At 38.8% G+C, this 14,038-nt stretch overlaps 2 protein-coding genes across 2 annotated transcripts; both read left to right on the top strand.

Moving 5' to 3' along the window:
• The first annotated feature begins 341 nt into the window (after positions 1-341).
• Positions 342-5,139, top strand: LOC115905263 (pulmonary surfactant-associated protein A-like). The gene is made up of 4 exons (XM_030951450.1): positions 342-368; positions 2,842-2,980; positions 3,991-4,062; positions 4,763-5,139. The coding sequence occupies exons 2-4, from the start codon at positions 2,857-2,859 to the stop codon at positions 5,137-5,139; spliced, it is 573 nt and encodes a 190-aa protein (XP_030807310.1). The 5' UTR covers positions 342-368; positions 2,842-2,856.
• Positions 5,140-6,275: 1,136 nt separating this feature from the next.
• Positions 6,276-13,826, top strand: LOC115905146 (pulmonary surfactant-associated protein A-like). Its single transcript, XM_030951257.1, has 5 exons — positions 6,276-6,413; positions 10,199-10,370; positions 11,957-12,040; positions 12,671-12,748; positions 13,450-13,826. Exons 1-5 carry the CDS (start codon positions 6,276-6,278, stop codon positions 13,824-13,826), a joined length of 849 nt encoding a protein of 282 aa, XP_030807117.1.
• Positions 13,827-14,038: the final 212 nt, after the last annotated feature.

The following is a 14,038-nucleotide window of genomic DNA, read 5'->3' as shown; positions in this document are numbered from 1 at the left end:
CCACAGTATAAACTGACAAAACACAGAAAATCTGCGAAGCTGAGGTATTTCTATCCCTCAGGTGAGGCACTGATGTGTTGGCTTGCTGAGGTTTATAAAACAAACCCCATCTAGGATCAAACATTTTAGAGTAGAATGCATCAGAACCAGAAGGGAGTTACAAAATCCTAATACTTATTTCTGGGAAACAACAGGAGCAAAACCTCTGGTTTCTTTTTTCTTTCCTTGAAAATGATGTCCATTTGAGCATTTTGTGCATGTATACAGATTTTTTCCAAGATCCATCTCTGACCAAGAGAGAAGCAGCTGTCATGTGCAAGAGAGACCAGAATGAGCATTCTAGCACATAGCTAGAAAATTACATTAAGGTAAGTACATCAGATACAGAGAGGGGAGGAAAGTTTAGAATTCTGATTACTGGGTCAGACTATCTGGAAGGTACCGGGCTTCCCTAAGATTAATCACAAGTGTATCTTTCCTTTTACAAGAGCCACTGGTGGTCATCTGCTATTTTTTGCTTTTATAAAACAGCAAACAATTTTAAAATATGACCTAAAATTGCTGAAGCTTACTTTATGTTTTTATATCTTTTGTATCTACAGATCTGGGGTTAGTTAGTTCTGGATTGTATTTTCTACAACTTTGGCTTTATTTTGTTAAAAAAAAAGAAATTTCTCAACCCTTAAAACTGACCCCAGTATTTGCATAACAAATATATGAGCAAAACTGAAAAAGCTCATTTGTGGCCCCAGTATCCACTTCAGCCATATCATTTAACAAACACCACACTATATAAAGGGAATTTGTGTGAACTGCTTTTTCATTTCGTTTTGAAGCAGAAGGGTAAGTTGAATTTCCTTTTAATAAATCACAAAAAAATTCAGCTAGAAGGCAAACCTGTTCCTTTTGATTTCTGTGGTCATATTTATGTTCTAAAATTAAATTTCCCTTTATTAGTAATTTTTTTACTTTGCTTATACTAGCAATTTTGGTAGATAAGGAGTTGCCTGAAGGACACTAGATAGTAATGACTGATGAAGGTCATTAAAACTGGATTAAAACTGAAGGGCTGTGTTTTTTCAGTTTTGCTATATAACTGATCAGGAGTCTGACTCTGCATCATAATCCAATTATGAGCTGGATGCAGTAGTCCATTCAAATGTAATTCCCTGAATGATCGTCACCAGGCAAAGGGTACATGTTGTAATTGCATTTCCTTATCTCAAGGATGTAAGTATTCCTACCACCTAAGGTAGGTTTCTGTTAGGGTCTCTAATAACCTGCTCTCTCTGAGTCACTGGCCGGTGGTTCCAGAGGGGTCTGCTGGCCTTCAGTAAAGGGCAAACAACTCGAGATGCTCCAAATTCAACAAACCAAACTCTACAGCACCTTTAATACTGCACATATGCACTCAGTGGATTTGATTTTACCTTCTTTAAAGTGCACATTCTTGACCATACTGCTGTTAGTTAAACAGATCCTATGTGCTGCAAATTTATGACATAATTGAATATTCGTATATTCAAGGGTATGTCACATCAGTTTGAGGTTGATGAGACATTCCCCTAGAAAAACCAGTTGCTGTTGATGCAGATTAAAAATAACCTCAAAAGTCTTCTATAACAGAGTCAATATGGAAGATCTAAGCAATGCTTCTTCTTTTAAAAGCTTGCCTCACTTAATAAATGACACTAGATGATATTTTGATTCTGCTTGGCATATATACTTTGAAATGTAATAGCAAATACCTTGTCATAGCTGATGAACCCAGGTGTTAATCATCTTACAGCATTCAAGCCAACAAAGCTTTTATTTTAAATTTTAGGTAGAGCTAGATTTAGAACCTAGTAGGTGTAAATGCTGATTTTTTAAAAAAATATGGAGCTTTTTGAGAGAGAGTAGGTAAAGGATCATCTTCGATTTGTGCCAATAGAAAAGTGAAGCAATGGATATTAAGTTATTTGTTTTGTATGAGTCAACCCACGAGCATCACCCCATTGGAAACAGACCCTCATACTGGCATCTTGAACCTTTCTTTATATCTCCTGTTAGTTTAACTGAATGATGTCAATCACTGGATATTTCTATGCCACAGTATCTTACAGTCCTTCATGTTTCACAGCTGCACAGCACACCTGCTCACTCTGCTGTAAACAACCCACAATGTACAGTTTTAAAATGCTTTTTAGTTGTGACAGCTCAGCACTAAGATTATAACCCTAGTTGTTGTTTTATCTGTTGGGATAAAATAAAATTAATAAACCTATTGCCAACCAGCAAAAATTGATTTTCTACAAGATTAACTGACATTTTCAAGCTTGTGGAATTTTGTTCAAAACGGGATAGGAATGTCAATTGAGCTATAAAGTTTTGCCCATGTGTAAAACAGTATCAGTTTATGCCAAATAAACGTGCTTAGATAGTGTTGTGCTTTAACAAGCTCCCAAACATGACCAGTTCCACTGTGACAGATCTGCCTTTCAGGTTAATATCCTATGCACCATTGGGTGATTACAGTCCTTGCAGACAACTAATGGCCTAAGTGTGATCAGTTACCTCTGAGCTTATCATTTCTCAAGGATTAATCCAACAAATAGTGACAGTGAAAGGGATAATTTATTTTCACTACTCCAAGTTTATCAGTCTAAAAAGAGTTTTGTGTATAAACTACACGATGGTTGCAAAATCAATCTTTTACACCTGAACTATAAACTTTATTTAAACAAGGAAATAATGTAAATTTCAAGAAGGGATCATGGTGGGAGGAGTGTGCAGCTGTATAAACCAATGTCTACAATTTCTTACAGAATTGCCTGACAAATGTGTGGGGTTTTTTTACAGCTGGCCTGAGAAATCATGCTGTCTAACTCATCCTACACCCTCATAGCACTGGCTGCTTTGTTAGTGACTTGCCATGCATTGAGTAAATGCCCAGAAATTTCTGGGCTGCCTGGTATCCCTGGAAGGAATGGTCTGAAAGGTAAGCAAACTTCTTCTTTTGCAAGAGACCCACCTCACAAAGGCTGCATGAACGGACAACACAAAAGGACACATGCTCTCAAGGAAGCAGATGTGTTAAGCACAGGAAGGAAAAGAGAATGGAGGAAATAGGAAGTTTAATATTTTTCTAAAAAACAGGAAAACAGGTCTCCTCTCTCTTCTGGGGGAAGAAACACCCTAACATATAAATATTTTATATATATGTAGAAATACTTTCTCCAGGTCTGCTGACAAGGCTAAAGCATGATCAGAATTATTCCCAGTCTCCCTGTATAAGGTAAAATATAGGGGGTTTTTAATGGATTGTGAAGTGCAGAAAGAGCTGCAGTGTTGCTGGGGATGCAGCAAGATTTTGTGCTTCTACATTGCTGTTTGTTTTAGCTGTGAATTATGATCATGATTATTATCATGGGAGTACATTAGTGACTTTATTCTACATGTAGGACCTCCATTACCTGTGGGAAGTGGTATGAAAAAAAAGAATCTACCTTTACAGTGGGTTCCCATCTTTAGCAAGCAGTGCTGTGGATGTTTTTTACACTATTCAGAAACCTTCCACTACCACTGTTTATGGCTCCCATTAAAGCAAGATAAACATCCAGCGCTTTAAAAAGAAAGTCACACGGTGCCATAGAAACTGTTTCCTCCTCAGAGTATTCCTCATGCCTGTCATTACCAATGAAACCTGTCTTTGGCAAAGCCAGTTTCACAGATAAACTAACAAAAGGCTTCAGCCTGTAGAGCTTCAGTCTCGTTTCTGCAGAGGAGAATTACCAGCATTTCAGAGGATTGGATGTTTTTGTTAGTTTGCTTTAATATATATTAACAACAATGTGAAAAAAAATACTGGGAAAATATTTATTTTACTCTTGCTGATTTTAAAAAATACATTTGCAATTTAGTTCTGGAAAGTAATTGCTTTTATCCAGGGGATTGTTCCTAGCAGCACAGCCTAGTATAACTGTATAACTTTTGTTTTTATCTGTATAGGTCTGCCTGATTCTTTGGCCAGCAAATTTGCTTTAGCAAATTTGAAGCACCGACTTTTCCAACTTGAGGCTGGTAATTCCTCCCCTTGTTACTTTTTCAGCTCACAATCAATTTTAAGTGCAATAGGCAAAATTAGTTACAGAGCCACAACTTGCAGGAAGGAAACTGCATTTCGGATGGGTACTACACCCCAAAACTCCATTTTCTCACTCAAAGCAAGGGAAGTCAGTCTTATTTCCCTGGAGAGAAGCAGATTCCTCTTGGCAATCATAATGCACATTTATTCAACTTGGGTTTATTAAAAAAAATATTCCGACTACCTGGTGTTGCACTTTCCACATGGATTCATGGAAACTCAGTCTTGTGCCACTTTTATCTATCAGCAGCCAGATTGTTAAAGGTGGTAAATTGTTTTGTACTGAAAAGGGTTTCACTAAACAATTATCATTTTTCTGTTTCCTTTGCTCAAATCTGAAGCATGCTGGTCGTCTTTAGAAAGTACACAAAATATAACAGGGTTGATATTTAAGAGGTGTTGGTGAGACATCCCTGTCTTGGAGACAAGGACAAGTGGTCACAAGCAGAAAAATATATTTAGTGAACAGTTAGTGAATGGGTAAAATTAAAGATCTTTATTACTCCTCTTCCTTAGCTCAATTTTTCCCTCTGTTCCTTTTAGCACTTTTAGTTTTCATCTCTTGATTTCTTTTTCTTTGCTTTTACATCAGTATGCCATAGAGAATTTACAAAGCTAACTCTTTTCATGTTTCAGCGCTTGCTTTGAATGGGAAAATAAGAAAAGTAGGAGAGAAAATACTTGCTAGCAATGGGAAGAAAGCTGACTTTGTATCTGCACTACAATCCTGTGAAGAGGTTGGAGGAACCCTTGCAGCCCCCAAGAACGAGGAGGAGAATAAAGCTATTATGGACTTTGTGAAACAGTATAACCAATATGCTTACCTGGGCATTACAAAGGGGGAGGATTCAGGTCAGGTTAAGTATTTAAATGGTATGCCTGTGAGTTATAGCAACTGGCACCAGCATGAGCCCAATGGCAAAGGGAAAGAGAAATGTGTGGAGATGTACACTGATGGCACCTGGAATGACAAAAAATGCAATATGTACCGTCTCACAATCTGTGAATTTTAGAGAATGGTCTTTCAGCCACCTCAGAGAATGGAGATGATGAAGTAGCTGTGTTTCGGGTTGATTAAATTCCTGCAATTTCTCTGTAGCCTAAAATATAAGATGAATCGTATTGTGATATTTTTTAGCCTTAGGAAAATACCAAATGTGCTAGGTGATTAACATGATTAAAATGTGCCTGAACTGATGTGCCTGATGTGTTTCTCCCTTTTGGAGGGTTGGGAATACTTCTGACTTCATTTCTCATGGCAGATTGTCTCCATACCTTTGTGAAGATTAGAGGAAAATTCCAAGGTTTGACTTGGGAGACTGGAAATGCTGAAGTTAAAATTGCCTGTGGCGTCATAGTTGGAAGCATTTTGAAGTACTTAATAGTTTCTTCCTCAAAAGAGATGCACAGAGGTTGACTTCACTGGAGCAATTATGGTTTCAGCTTTTGGACATCACTTTCAATCACAGAGCCTGTGTCACATTGAACCACTCACTGATTCATTAGCATCCACCTTTTGTTTTATAAAAATATCAATAATACTACTTACAATTAAATTTTCTAGTTTCAGAGGCTACTCTCTATAAAACACAAAGATAAATATTGCACTCAATTCAAGTAGGTAGAGTGTATAAAATGCCAAAGATTGCATTTTGTTGCTAAAACAGCACATTCCCTCAGAAAACCATGGGACTGCAGTGTTGGAAGGCCACCTGTCTTTTCTCAAAGCAGAAAATATTTTGGGAAGGCAGCTAAGAGTGGAAGTTCAATCAGTTCAAACACAAACATCTCTGCTGATATTATATACCAAGCAACAGCACAGACAGACTTCAACTCAAATCTGGTAGGACCAAGAAGCAACATTTCACAGAGTATTCTCCCTGCTGCTCTGTTTGGGCAGCTGGTGAGCAGGGGCAGCTGAGCACAGTTACCACCAGCAGCCAATTCTCACATTCTTACCTTGCAGTGAGGAAGCCCTGGGCTCATCCATCCTCATTTACACACTACCTGAGGGGGGGAAAAAAAAGAAAGCCCCAGCTTTAAAATTCATGCATTAAACACAATCTCCTCCCCCACATTTGGCTCTGTGCAGGAAGCCCCTGGGAGCTGGACCTGACTCTGGGCAGTCCCAGATGTTCCCAAGGCTCCCATGAGGAGGAAGAGACGTAGGGTCTGCTCCCATTCACTCCAAGCCCTGCCAGAATTTTGGCAAGGGATGATTCATCCCCAAGGTTCACGCAGCACTCCAAGTGATAAGAGAGCAGACTGGGATTCTGGAATGGAAAAGGTACACCCAGGACCACGCCAGATAGGTTTCAAAGTGTGAACCTGCTTTCAAACCAGCTTTCCAAAGCAGTTCTGTTTTGAGACCTATGACCATGGTACCATTTTAGCCAAAAGTTTCAAACAGGAAAGGAATAGAGCCATGACAACTCTAACTCTGTGGTTTTTGAGAAAAAGAGGTAAGGCTAAATTTATACCTTTTCATTTTCCTGGGTTTAGATCTGACCAGCTACACTAAATCTGCTAGAAAGGGTTGAAGGTTTGCTTAAAACTATCTCTTAAAGATTAGTATTTTAATAAGCAAACCTCATTAGTAGTTTTTGAGTCTAACTGTGCAGTTTCTTTGTTACAGCAAAGTGTTTACCTGTCACAAAAAAATCACCAAATCCTTCCCCCAAAAAATCCCTACCAACATCATCTTTTACTCTCTGAACTGAAAAAGCATATTCATTTACATACATCTCCAACTAGTTTTTGGGGTATCCTATCCCTTTAGTTAATGAAAAATTTATTTCTACCACATTTGGGATTGCAAAATGACTGTAGAGATCTCTTGTTAAGACCCTTGATGTGTAAAAATGTTTTACAAATGTTTTAACACCACATAACATCTATATCTAAACAGATTTAGACTTCAAGACAGCGGGGTGGTTTTCATCCAGTTAAGAAAAATAAGATTTTTATTTTCCAGTCACAAGCTAGTATTTATTACATCAATAAGCAAAGTATCTAAGCTAGGTCTAAAAGCCCAATTTTTTCTGCTTTAGCCATTATGATTGAGAAAAGGAGAAAATAATCAAACACATACATGCTGCTGAAAAATAAAAGCTCCTCAGATCCAGCCAGAGAACTGCTAGGCAGTACTTTCCTTTTTATGGTTCACACTTGATCTGTAATGTTGCTGGATTATTCTTTGCAGTTCCACAGAGGAAAAGCATACAGAAATTGTTTGGGTTTTGGTTTTGGATATGGCTTTTTTTGTGTGTGTGTGTTTGTGTATAACTCTATCAATTTATACCCTCAAATGCTATTTGAAATACCAGCATTTCAGTCTGTTTTTTTTGTGAAAGATCTGATTTCTCCATTTATGTTTGGTTTTTGGAGGTTTTTGTTTTGTTTTGGTTTGTTTTTAATGGACAGAGGGGTTGGGCACATGAAGAAACAAAATACATTGTTTCTGTGTTCTGCTATGGTAATATAAATTTTTTTTATAAAATCTTTCCTTAAAAGTGCAATATTAATTCCTGATGTATAATGACCAGACCAGGAAAAATCCAGGTTAATCTTTTTTCTTCATTTAAAATTATTTGCTACAGAAGTGCAATGTAAAGGTAAGATCCTTAAATCAGAAAATTAGTTACTGCCCACATACTATAGAAGCTGTTTATTAAGAATTAAGATCCTAGTACAAGTAAAAAGATGGCAAAAATTCCAACCCTTTTGAGGCAACTGGATCCTGTCTCACGTAAGAGAAATTGAACCTGTCTCACATAAGAGAAATTGAATATAGTTAATAAGGTATGTTTAATAGTAAGACTTAGGCCAGAAAAATTAGGGATATTTATTTCAGAGAGAATTTTCTCTGGTCTAGAGTGATATCTCTTCTATAATGGTGTAATGTAATTAGTTATTTCAGCTTAGGGGTAATATTATCAATTTTGAGCATTCAAAAACCTCACACCAGCCCCCATCAATCCCTACCACATGTGAAGAAACTGACCATTGATTCCAGCAAACATTTTTTTTCTGATTTTCGTAGAAACTTGATTAAAAAAACCCCATGGCCCATGGTTCTCGAGAAAACTGAATTCCAGTTCAACCTGTTGTGAACCTAACTGGCAGGATGTGACACAGGCTGGCAGGGTTGCCTTATCTTGTATAAATTGTGAGCTGGAGCTCGGAGTATCAGGTTGCAAGTGATCTTTCATTATGGGAAGCTGAAGCACACTTTTATAAAATCCTATTAGCCAACAGCTACACAAACACAGCTGATTCCAAAACACAATAGATACAGGATTCTTGGAAATTAGAGTAGCACCTTAAAAAATGATAAGAGGTCTGGGATGTTTTTTTGAAGTCGGTGTTAGGGTTTGGCAGAATCTGCCTCAAGGGCTGTAACCCAGGTGATGCCAAGTGAAACCTGGAATGAAGCTTTCACCCATCTCTGCCCTTGTGGCTCAGGAGCTGAACAACACTGCAGAGAAAGGTTCCTTAACCCTTGAGGAGGCTCTGGCAATGGGAACTATTTAACTCTTAAAGAAATGAGATATTTTCTTGCTTTACAGCTTCTGTGGTTTTTCTCAGCTGAGCTACACCAAGTGACACATCAGAGACATCCAGCTCTCCTCTTGGATCCTTCACCTAAGTCTGTGGGGCAAGATGGCAGTAGCATTCATGTGCACTGATCACAGGTAAAATGAAACTTTCTGCTCTAAAATGCTGCTCATCATTTAATTTTTAAAAATGCCTGTTGAAGTCTGCTATCCCAAGTGCCTACATCTTGCTGAATTGCTTTTTGTGCTCAGCAAAAATAGCCTTAGCCCTCCTCTGAGAAATGGGACCTCGTGTCTCCCCATGCTCTGGGCTCTCCCTGCTATTCCCAGGCATAAGAGAGTTGCTGGGGAGAGCCTGACAATTATTCTGAAATGCAGAAAACACAGGACAAGGTGGAAACAAGGTAGGGTGGAAACAACATCAGAACAGAACAAAATCAACTTAAACAGAAAATATTGCTGGGGTTGGGGGCATTTAAATACAAACAGAAAATAAGAAAACAATTTTTAAGGTTACCTGTGAATAGTACCACGGAAGAAAAAACCTAACTTTCAGGAGACTAAATGTACCAAGGCAAGGCTAACAAACAGGCTTATGGAAGGAACACACAGCCATTCAACTCTGCCTGTATTTCTGAGCAGCTAAGAAAACAGCATTGACCCACCTCTGTCCTTAGCAGATTTTGCCTTTGCCTACATACACTGCACAACACAACCTACTCAGAATATCCATCATTTGCTTCACTGCCACTGAAACTAGGAAACCTCTTACTGATTGATGTGGAAACCAAAGAAAAGTTACCTCAGTACTCAAAGATAGTTTCTTCTTTATCAGATCTGTGTCCTTGAATCTTGCTAGACCTCTGTGATATGTGGTTCAAGGAAAGATCAGAAAATAGTTTACAAGCTATGGTAGTCATATAAAATAGTCTATGAGGCAATCATAAACAAGCGTATTAGAAATGAAGGTGTATTTAAATATCTATTTAACTTGCACCACCTTATTAATATGCTGATGAAAATCAAGACAAGAAAGGTTTATAGTTTATCCAATCTACATCAGTTTTTCCTCAGGAGTCTATCACAAGAAAGCTTTTGTCCCCCCTTCTGGTTTCCCAGGCCCTGAGTCAGGATGTGGAACCCACAACTGCAGGCCAAACCTCCTCCTCATCTACACTTGCCTAACTTGTGGTTTCTTCCAGGTGCAGTTAAATGTTCAAGTTGTTCTCACCATGGATGCAAAAGGCCAGGCTCTGCCAGTGACCTTTTCTGGGCTCATCTAGATCCCTGGTACTGGCTTGTCTCACGTCCTCTGTTTGATTTTGGTGGGGCTTTTTTCCCAAAAAATAAAAAGTAAAAAATCTCTGCCAGAAGAATGTTGAAAGCATTACATCAAACACTCAAAAGCTAAGAAACGTGAAATTTGACAAGAAGCTTGAAACAAAGGTAGCTCGTGCAAATTGAAAACAGCCCTCTTCTGTCAGTGTGCATACAGCTGCCTGTTTGTTTTTCACAGGACTGGTGCACTCAAGGGCACTCAATAAACAATGCAGCAGGATCTGTGGGCACACCACCAAGGACAAAGGTGTTGGGGCACACATCAGAGGCTGAGGTGAGTGTGGAAGTGCAGGCACAAGGGCACAGTGCCTGTGGAGGTGACCTGGCCTTGCCCAAACCCAGTAGCATTGGTTAGGCTAATACAGATACTGCTGACATTCCCCTTCCAGTCCCAAAGCACCTCACTGCCCTGCTGTCCTGGCTCTTGGCCTTGCTGCAGCACCAGGATGCTGGCCTGACACCACAAGCATGATGTGGCCACATCATGGTTGAACTGGAACACAAACACCTTTCCTTAAAATCTTCACTGCACAGAGCTGAGAACAGCTGTAAAATACTTGGCAAGGCCATCGCCATTTCAGCTTCTCATCTTGGGCCTCTGTACTTGCAGGACTGGCATAAAGCAGCTTTTTTCCTTCACTGAGAGGTCCTTGCTCCACTGAGAAAACTGCTCTTTTTGACATCTAAACTTCCCCTGGAGTATTCTGTAAGTTATTTCAGCATGTGTCTTGCTCTCTGTCTCCTCTGCACGTGCTGCAGATTTGTCATTTGCCTTTGCTGCTACAATTGTGAGATTCTGTTTAGTTATGAGACTTTGGTCATTATCACTGGTGAGTCCTCAGTCTAACAAAAATGATGGTGGTGTTCCTGGTATTATTATACTTCAGGTGAACTTGTAATTGCTTATCTTCTGTGACATTTCCACACCCACTCTGTGGAAATATCAGGTATTTCAAATATGAATTGAGAAATTTGTTCTGTTCCAGGGTTGGTTGGTTTTAAAATGTGTGAAAGTGTTTCTACAAGTTACAAAAGTACCTTCAAATACTTTCCTCATGTTTTAAGTATGTTTACCTCTTGAAGAAAACATTCCCCCTATCATTCAAGTTAAAGTTCATTCAATTTCCATTATATGCCAATTCATATCATATGATGTATTCTTTGTGCTCTCTGTAGATAAGAAGATGAATCTCAAGTTACATGCCCTATAAATTGGACCATTTAATGAGTCTTTCTTAATTCACACGGGAGCTGCTAGGTAAGTTGCACATCTTTAGATAGGTTGCTGTTTCAGCTATGTTGAATCTATTAAACTGTATCACAAGACTTTCCAATTTCAATGTGTGCATCAACATTTTTATTAACAATTTCACCTCTTTTTATAGACCATGTCACCTGAGGTGAAGAGATGTTAAAAATGGATGCTGCAATAGAAGAATAAGTATTAGCAGTTTTGCTCTTAAACCAATTGACAAAGACAGCATGTCCCACTTTGTTTTAAACATTCTCTTGCTAAAGCAGCCATGTGTCTATTGCTCTCCTGTAAAATGAAACTATAACTTTTTGTATGGGGAAAAATGGCATATAATGATATCTGATGTACAGGAAAGAGCTTTGAAGGGATGTTTTGGGTTTTTTGCTCTGTAGACTTTCATAGACTTAGCAGACTGTCTTTTGGGAAAATATCTTAATTGTCTGAAATAAGATCGCTTTGCGACTACATGAATGACATTCATGTCACTGCAGGCAAAGTCTAATATATGTAAGACTTCACGCTCAGAAAAATTCTAAAACATTCTCTTTTTTTATTTAAATGCAGGACTCTACCCTGGAGACTAAACCAGTCTGGTTTACCTTTAGCTTTAAATGATGCTGTCTCCACAGCTGCACAAAATCTTAGCAGTAGCTTTTTTCCTGCTCCCATTCTGTGCTCAAGGTAAACTTGCAGGATTTCTTCCATTCCCTTTCAAGCCTTTGTTTGGAGAAAGAAGCAACAGTGCAGATGAACAGCAAATACCAGGTATGTGAAGTTATCTCCATTTTTATCTGTTGTGTTCTATTTTTATGCTTTGAAAACTCAGTGCTATCTACCATAATCTGCTGTGTGATCTACTTGAAATAAAGTAATCAGGACTTATTATTAATTTCCTTACATGAAGTAAGATGCTTAAATCTCTATGTAATGATTCAATGGTTCAACTCACAGACAAAAGTTTAGAATTTTCTATAGACAAGAAACTTGTTGCTGAGCCCTAGGTTGTAGCTGTAAGCAAGAGCTTGAACAGCTCTGAAGGATTCTATGAAGGATTCAGTCCCTAGACACAGTTAAAAATCAGCTAAACCTACTGCACAAGTGCCAGAGTTTTGCCTGGACTGGCTCAATCACCTAGAGAGAAAACTATCTCAGTTTGCCAGTTCCAGTTTTCCATAAACATCCCTGCTCTGCAGGTGACTTCCAGGAACTTATCCCCTATCCTTACAAAGATTAATGTGTGAAGATATCACTTGCTTAAAACCCAGCAGTAAACTAAAACTTGTCAAACAAACATTTCAAAAGTTTGTATTAATTTCATATGATGAGTTCTGCTTTATTTGAAAGCCAAGACTGACATTGTAAAGCAAAGTGCATGCTAGCTGGTTTTGTTCACAGATCTCACAGCTCTGGCTGGTAATAAACACGGGGACCCCATCCATCAATTGGAATATCGGATTTCCAGACTGGAAGGAGGTATTTTATCTGCCTTTACTTTCCTCTGCTGCTGGGTTAGTGGGGATAGACCAGGGGGGCAAAAGTTGCTTCTTAAGAAGAAGGCAGAATTTTCTGCAGTTTTATAGCATTCTTTTTTATATCTTCTTCACTGTTTTATCAATGAGTGAAAACTTTCAAATGGGGGTGGGGGAGCAGGAATTAGATTTTCATAACTAGTGGAAGACACCTGGGTAACAGCTCTGAAGTATGAGTGCAAGCAAGGCAGGAATGTGGCAGATTAAAATCCCTGCCTATGCAGAGCTGCTCCATGCACACCTTGTGCCCCCAACAGACAGAACACTAAAAACATACTAAGACAAGCAGGACCAGATCAAATCTAAGATCCCACTCACTCAAGAACATTAGTATACTGCAAACCACCTCAGAGTCTTATCGAGAGTCTCAAAGAAAATCATACGCGCTTTTTTTTAAATAAAAAGAATTCCTCATTTCCTTTCCTCCTCCAAATTCTTATGTGATTCTCCTGTTTCATCTTCTGTGTGTTTCTTCCCTTTTCCCCCTTCTCCATTTTCAAATTTCTTTGATTTCAAGTTCTCCTTTCCTTTACCTTTTCCTGGGTTTAATCTAAAGTTATGGAGCAAAGTAGCAGGAGTTAAAATTGACAGCAAAGTGAGCACACAACAGCACACACATTTAACAGCTTTTCCCTTCTCTTGCAGTCCTTCGCTTGAACAAGATGATAACAGAGTCAGGAGGAAAAATCTTTGCTACCAATGGAAAAAAAGCTGATTTTGATGGTACAGTGGAAAAATGTAAAGAGGCTGGAGGCTCTATTGCCACTCCAAAGAGCCCTGGAGAGAATGATGCCATTCTGTACTTTGTGAAATATTTTAACACCTATGCCTACCTGGGGATAAAACAATCCCTTATTCCAGGAAGATTCCAGCTCCTGAACGGTGCTCAGCTGAGCTATACTAACTGGTATTCAAATGAACCTTCTGGCAAAGGGCAGGAGGAGTGTGTGGAGATGTACACTGACGGCACTTGGAATGACAAGATCTGCAACAAGAATCACCTTATTGTCTGCCAGTTTTAGTGCTTCCCTTGCTGCTCTCTGGAATGTGCTTCCCTATCACTCGTGTCTTCCTTTGTAGCTAGTGAACTTAGATAAACCAGCATGAAAAAATAAAATGCACTATTTCCCAGTCTGATTTGTCTTTTCAACAAATGCCAGCCATAAAGAGCAAACTGTATAATGAAAGCAGAGGCCATTTTGTCTGTTTGTTAATCATTGCCCACTGAGTGTGT

Source organism: Camarhynchus parvulus, chromosome 6 (genome assembly GCF_901933205.1).
Source record: "Camarhynchus parvulus chromosome 6, STF_HiC, whole genome shotgun sequence".
In the NCBI taxonomy this organism is placed as follows: Eukaryota; Metazoa; Chordata; class Aves; order Passeriformes; family Thraupidae; genus Camarhynchus; species Camarhynchus parvulus.
Note: the sequence above shows the minus strand (reverse complement) of the source record. Positions and strands in the feature narration are given on the sequence as shown.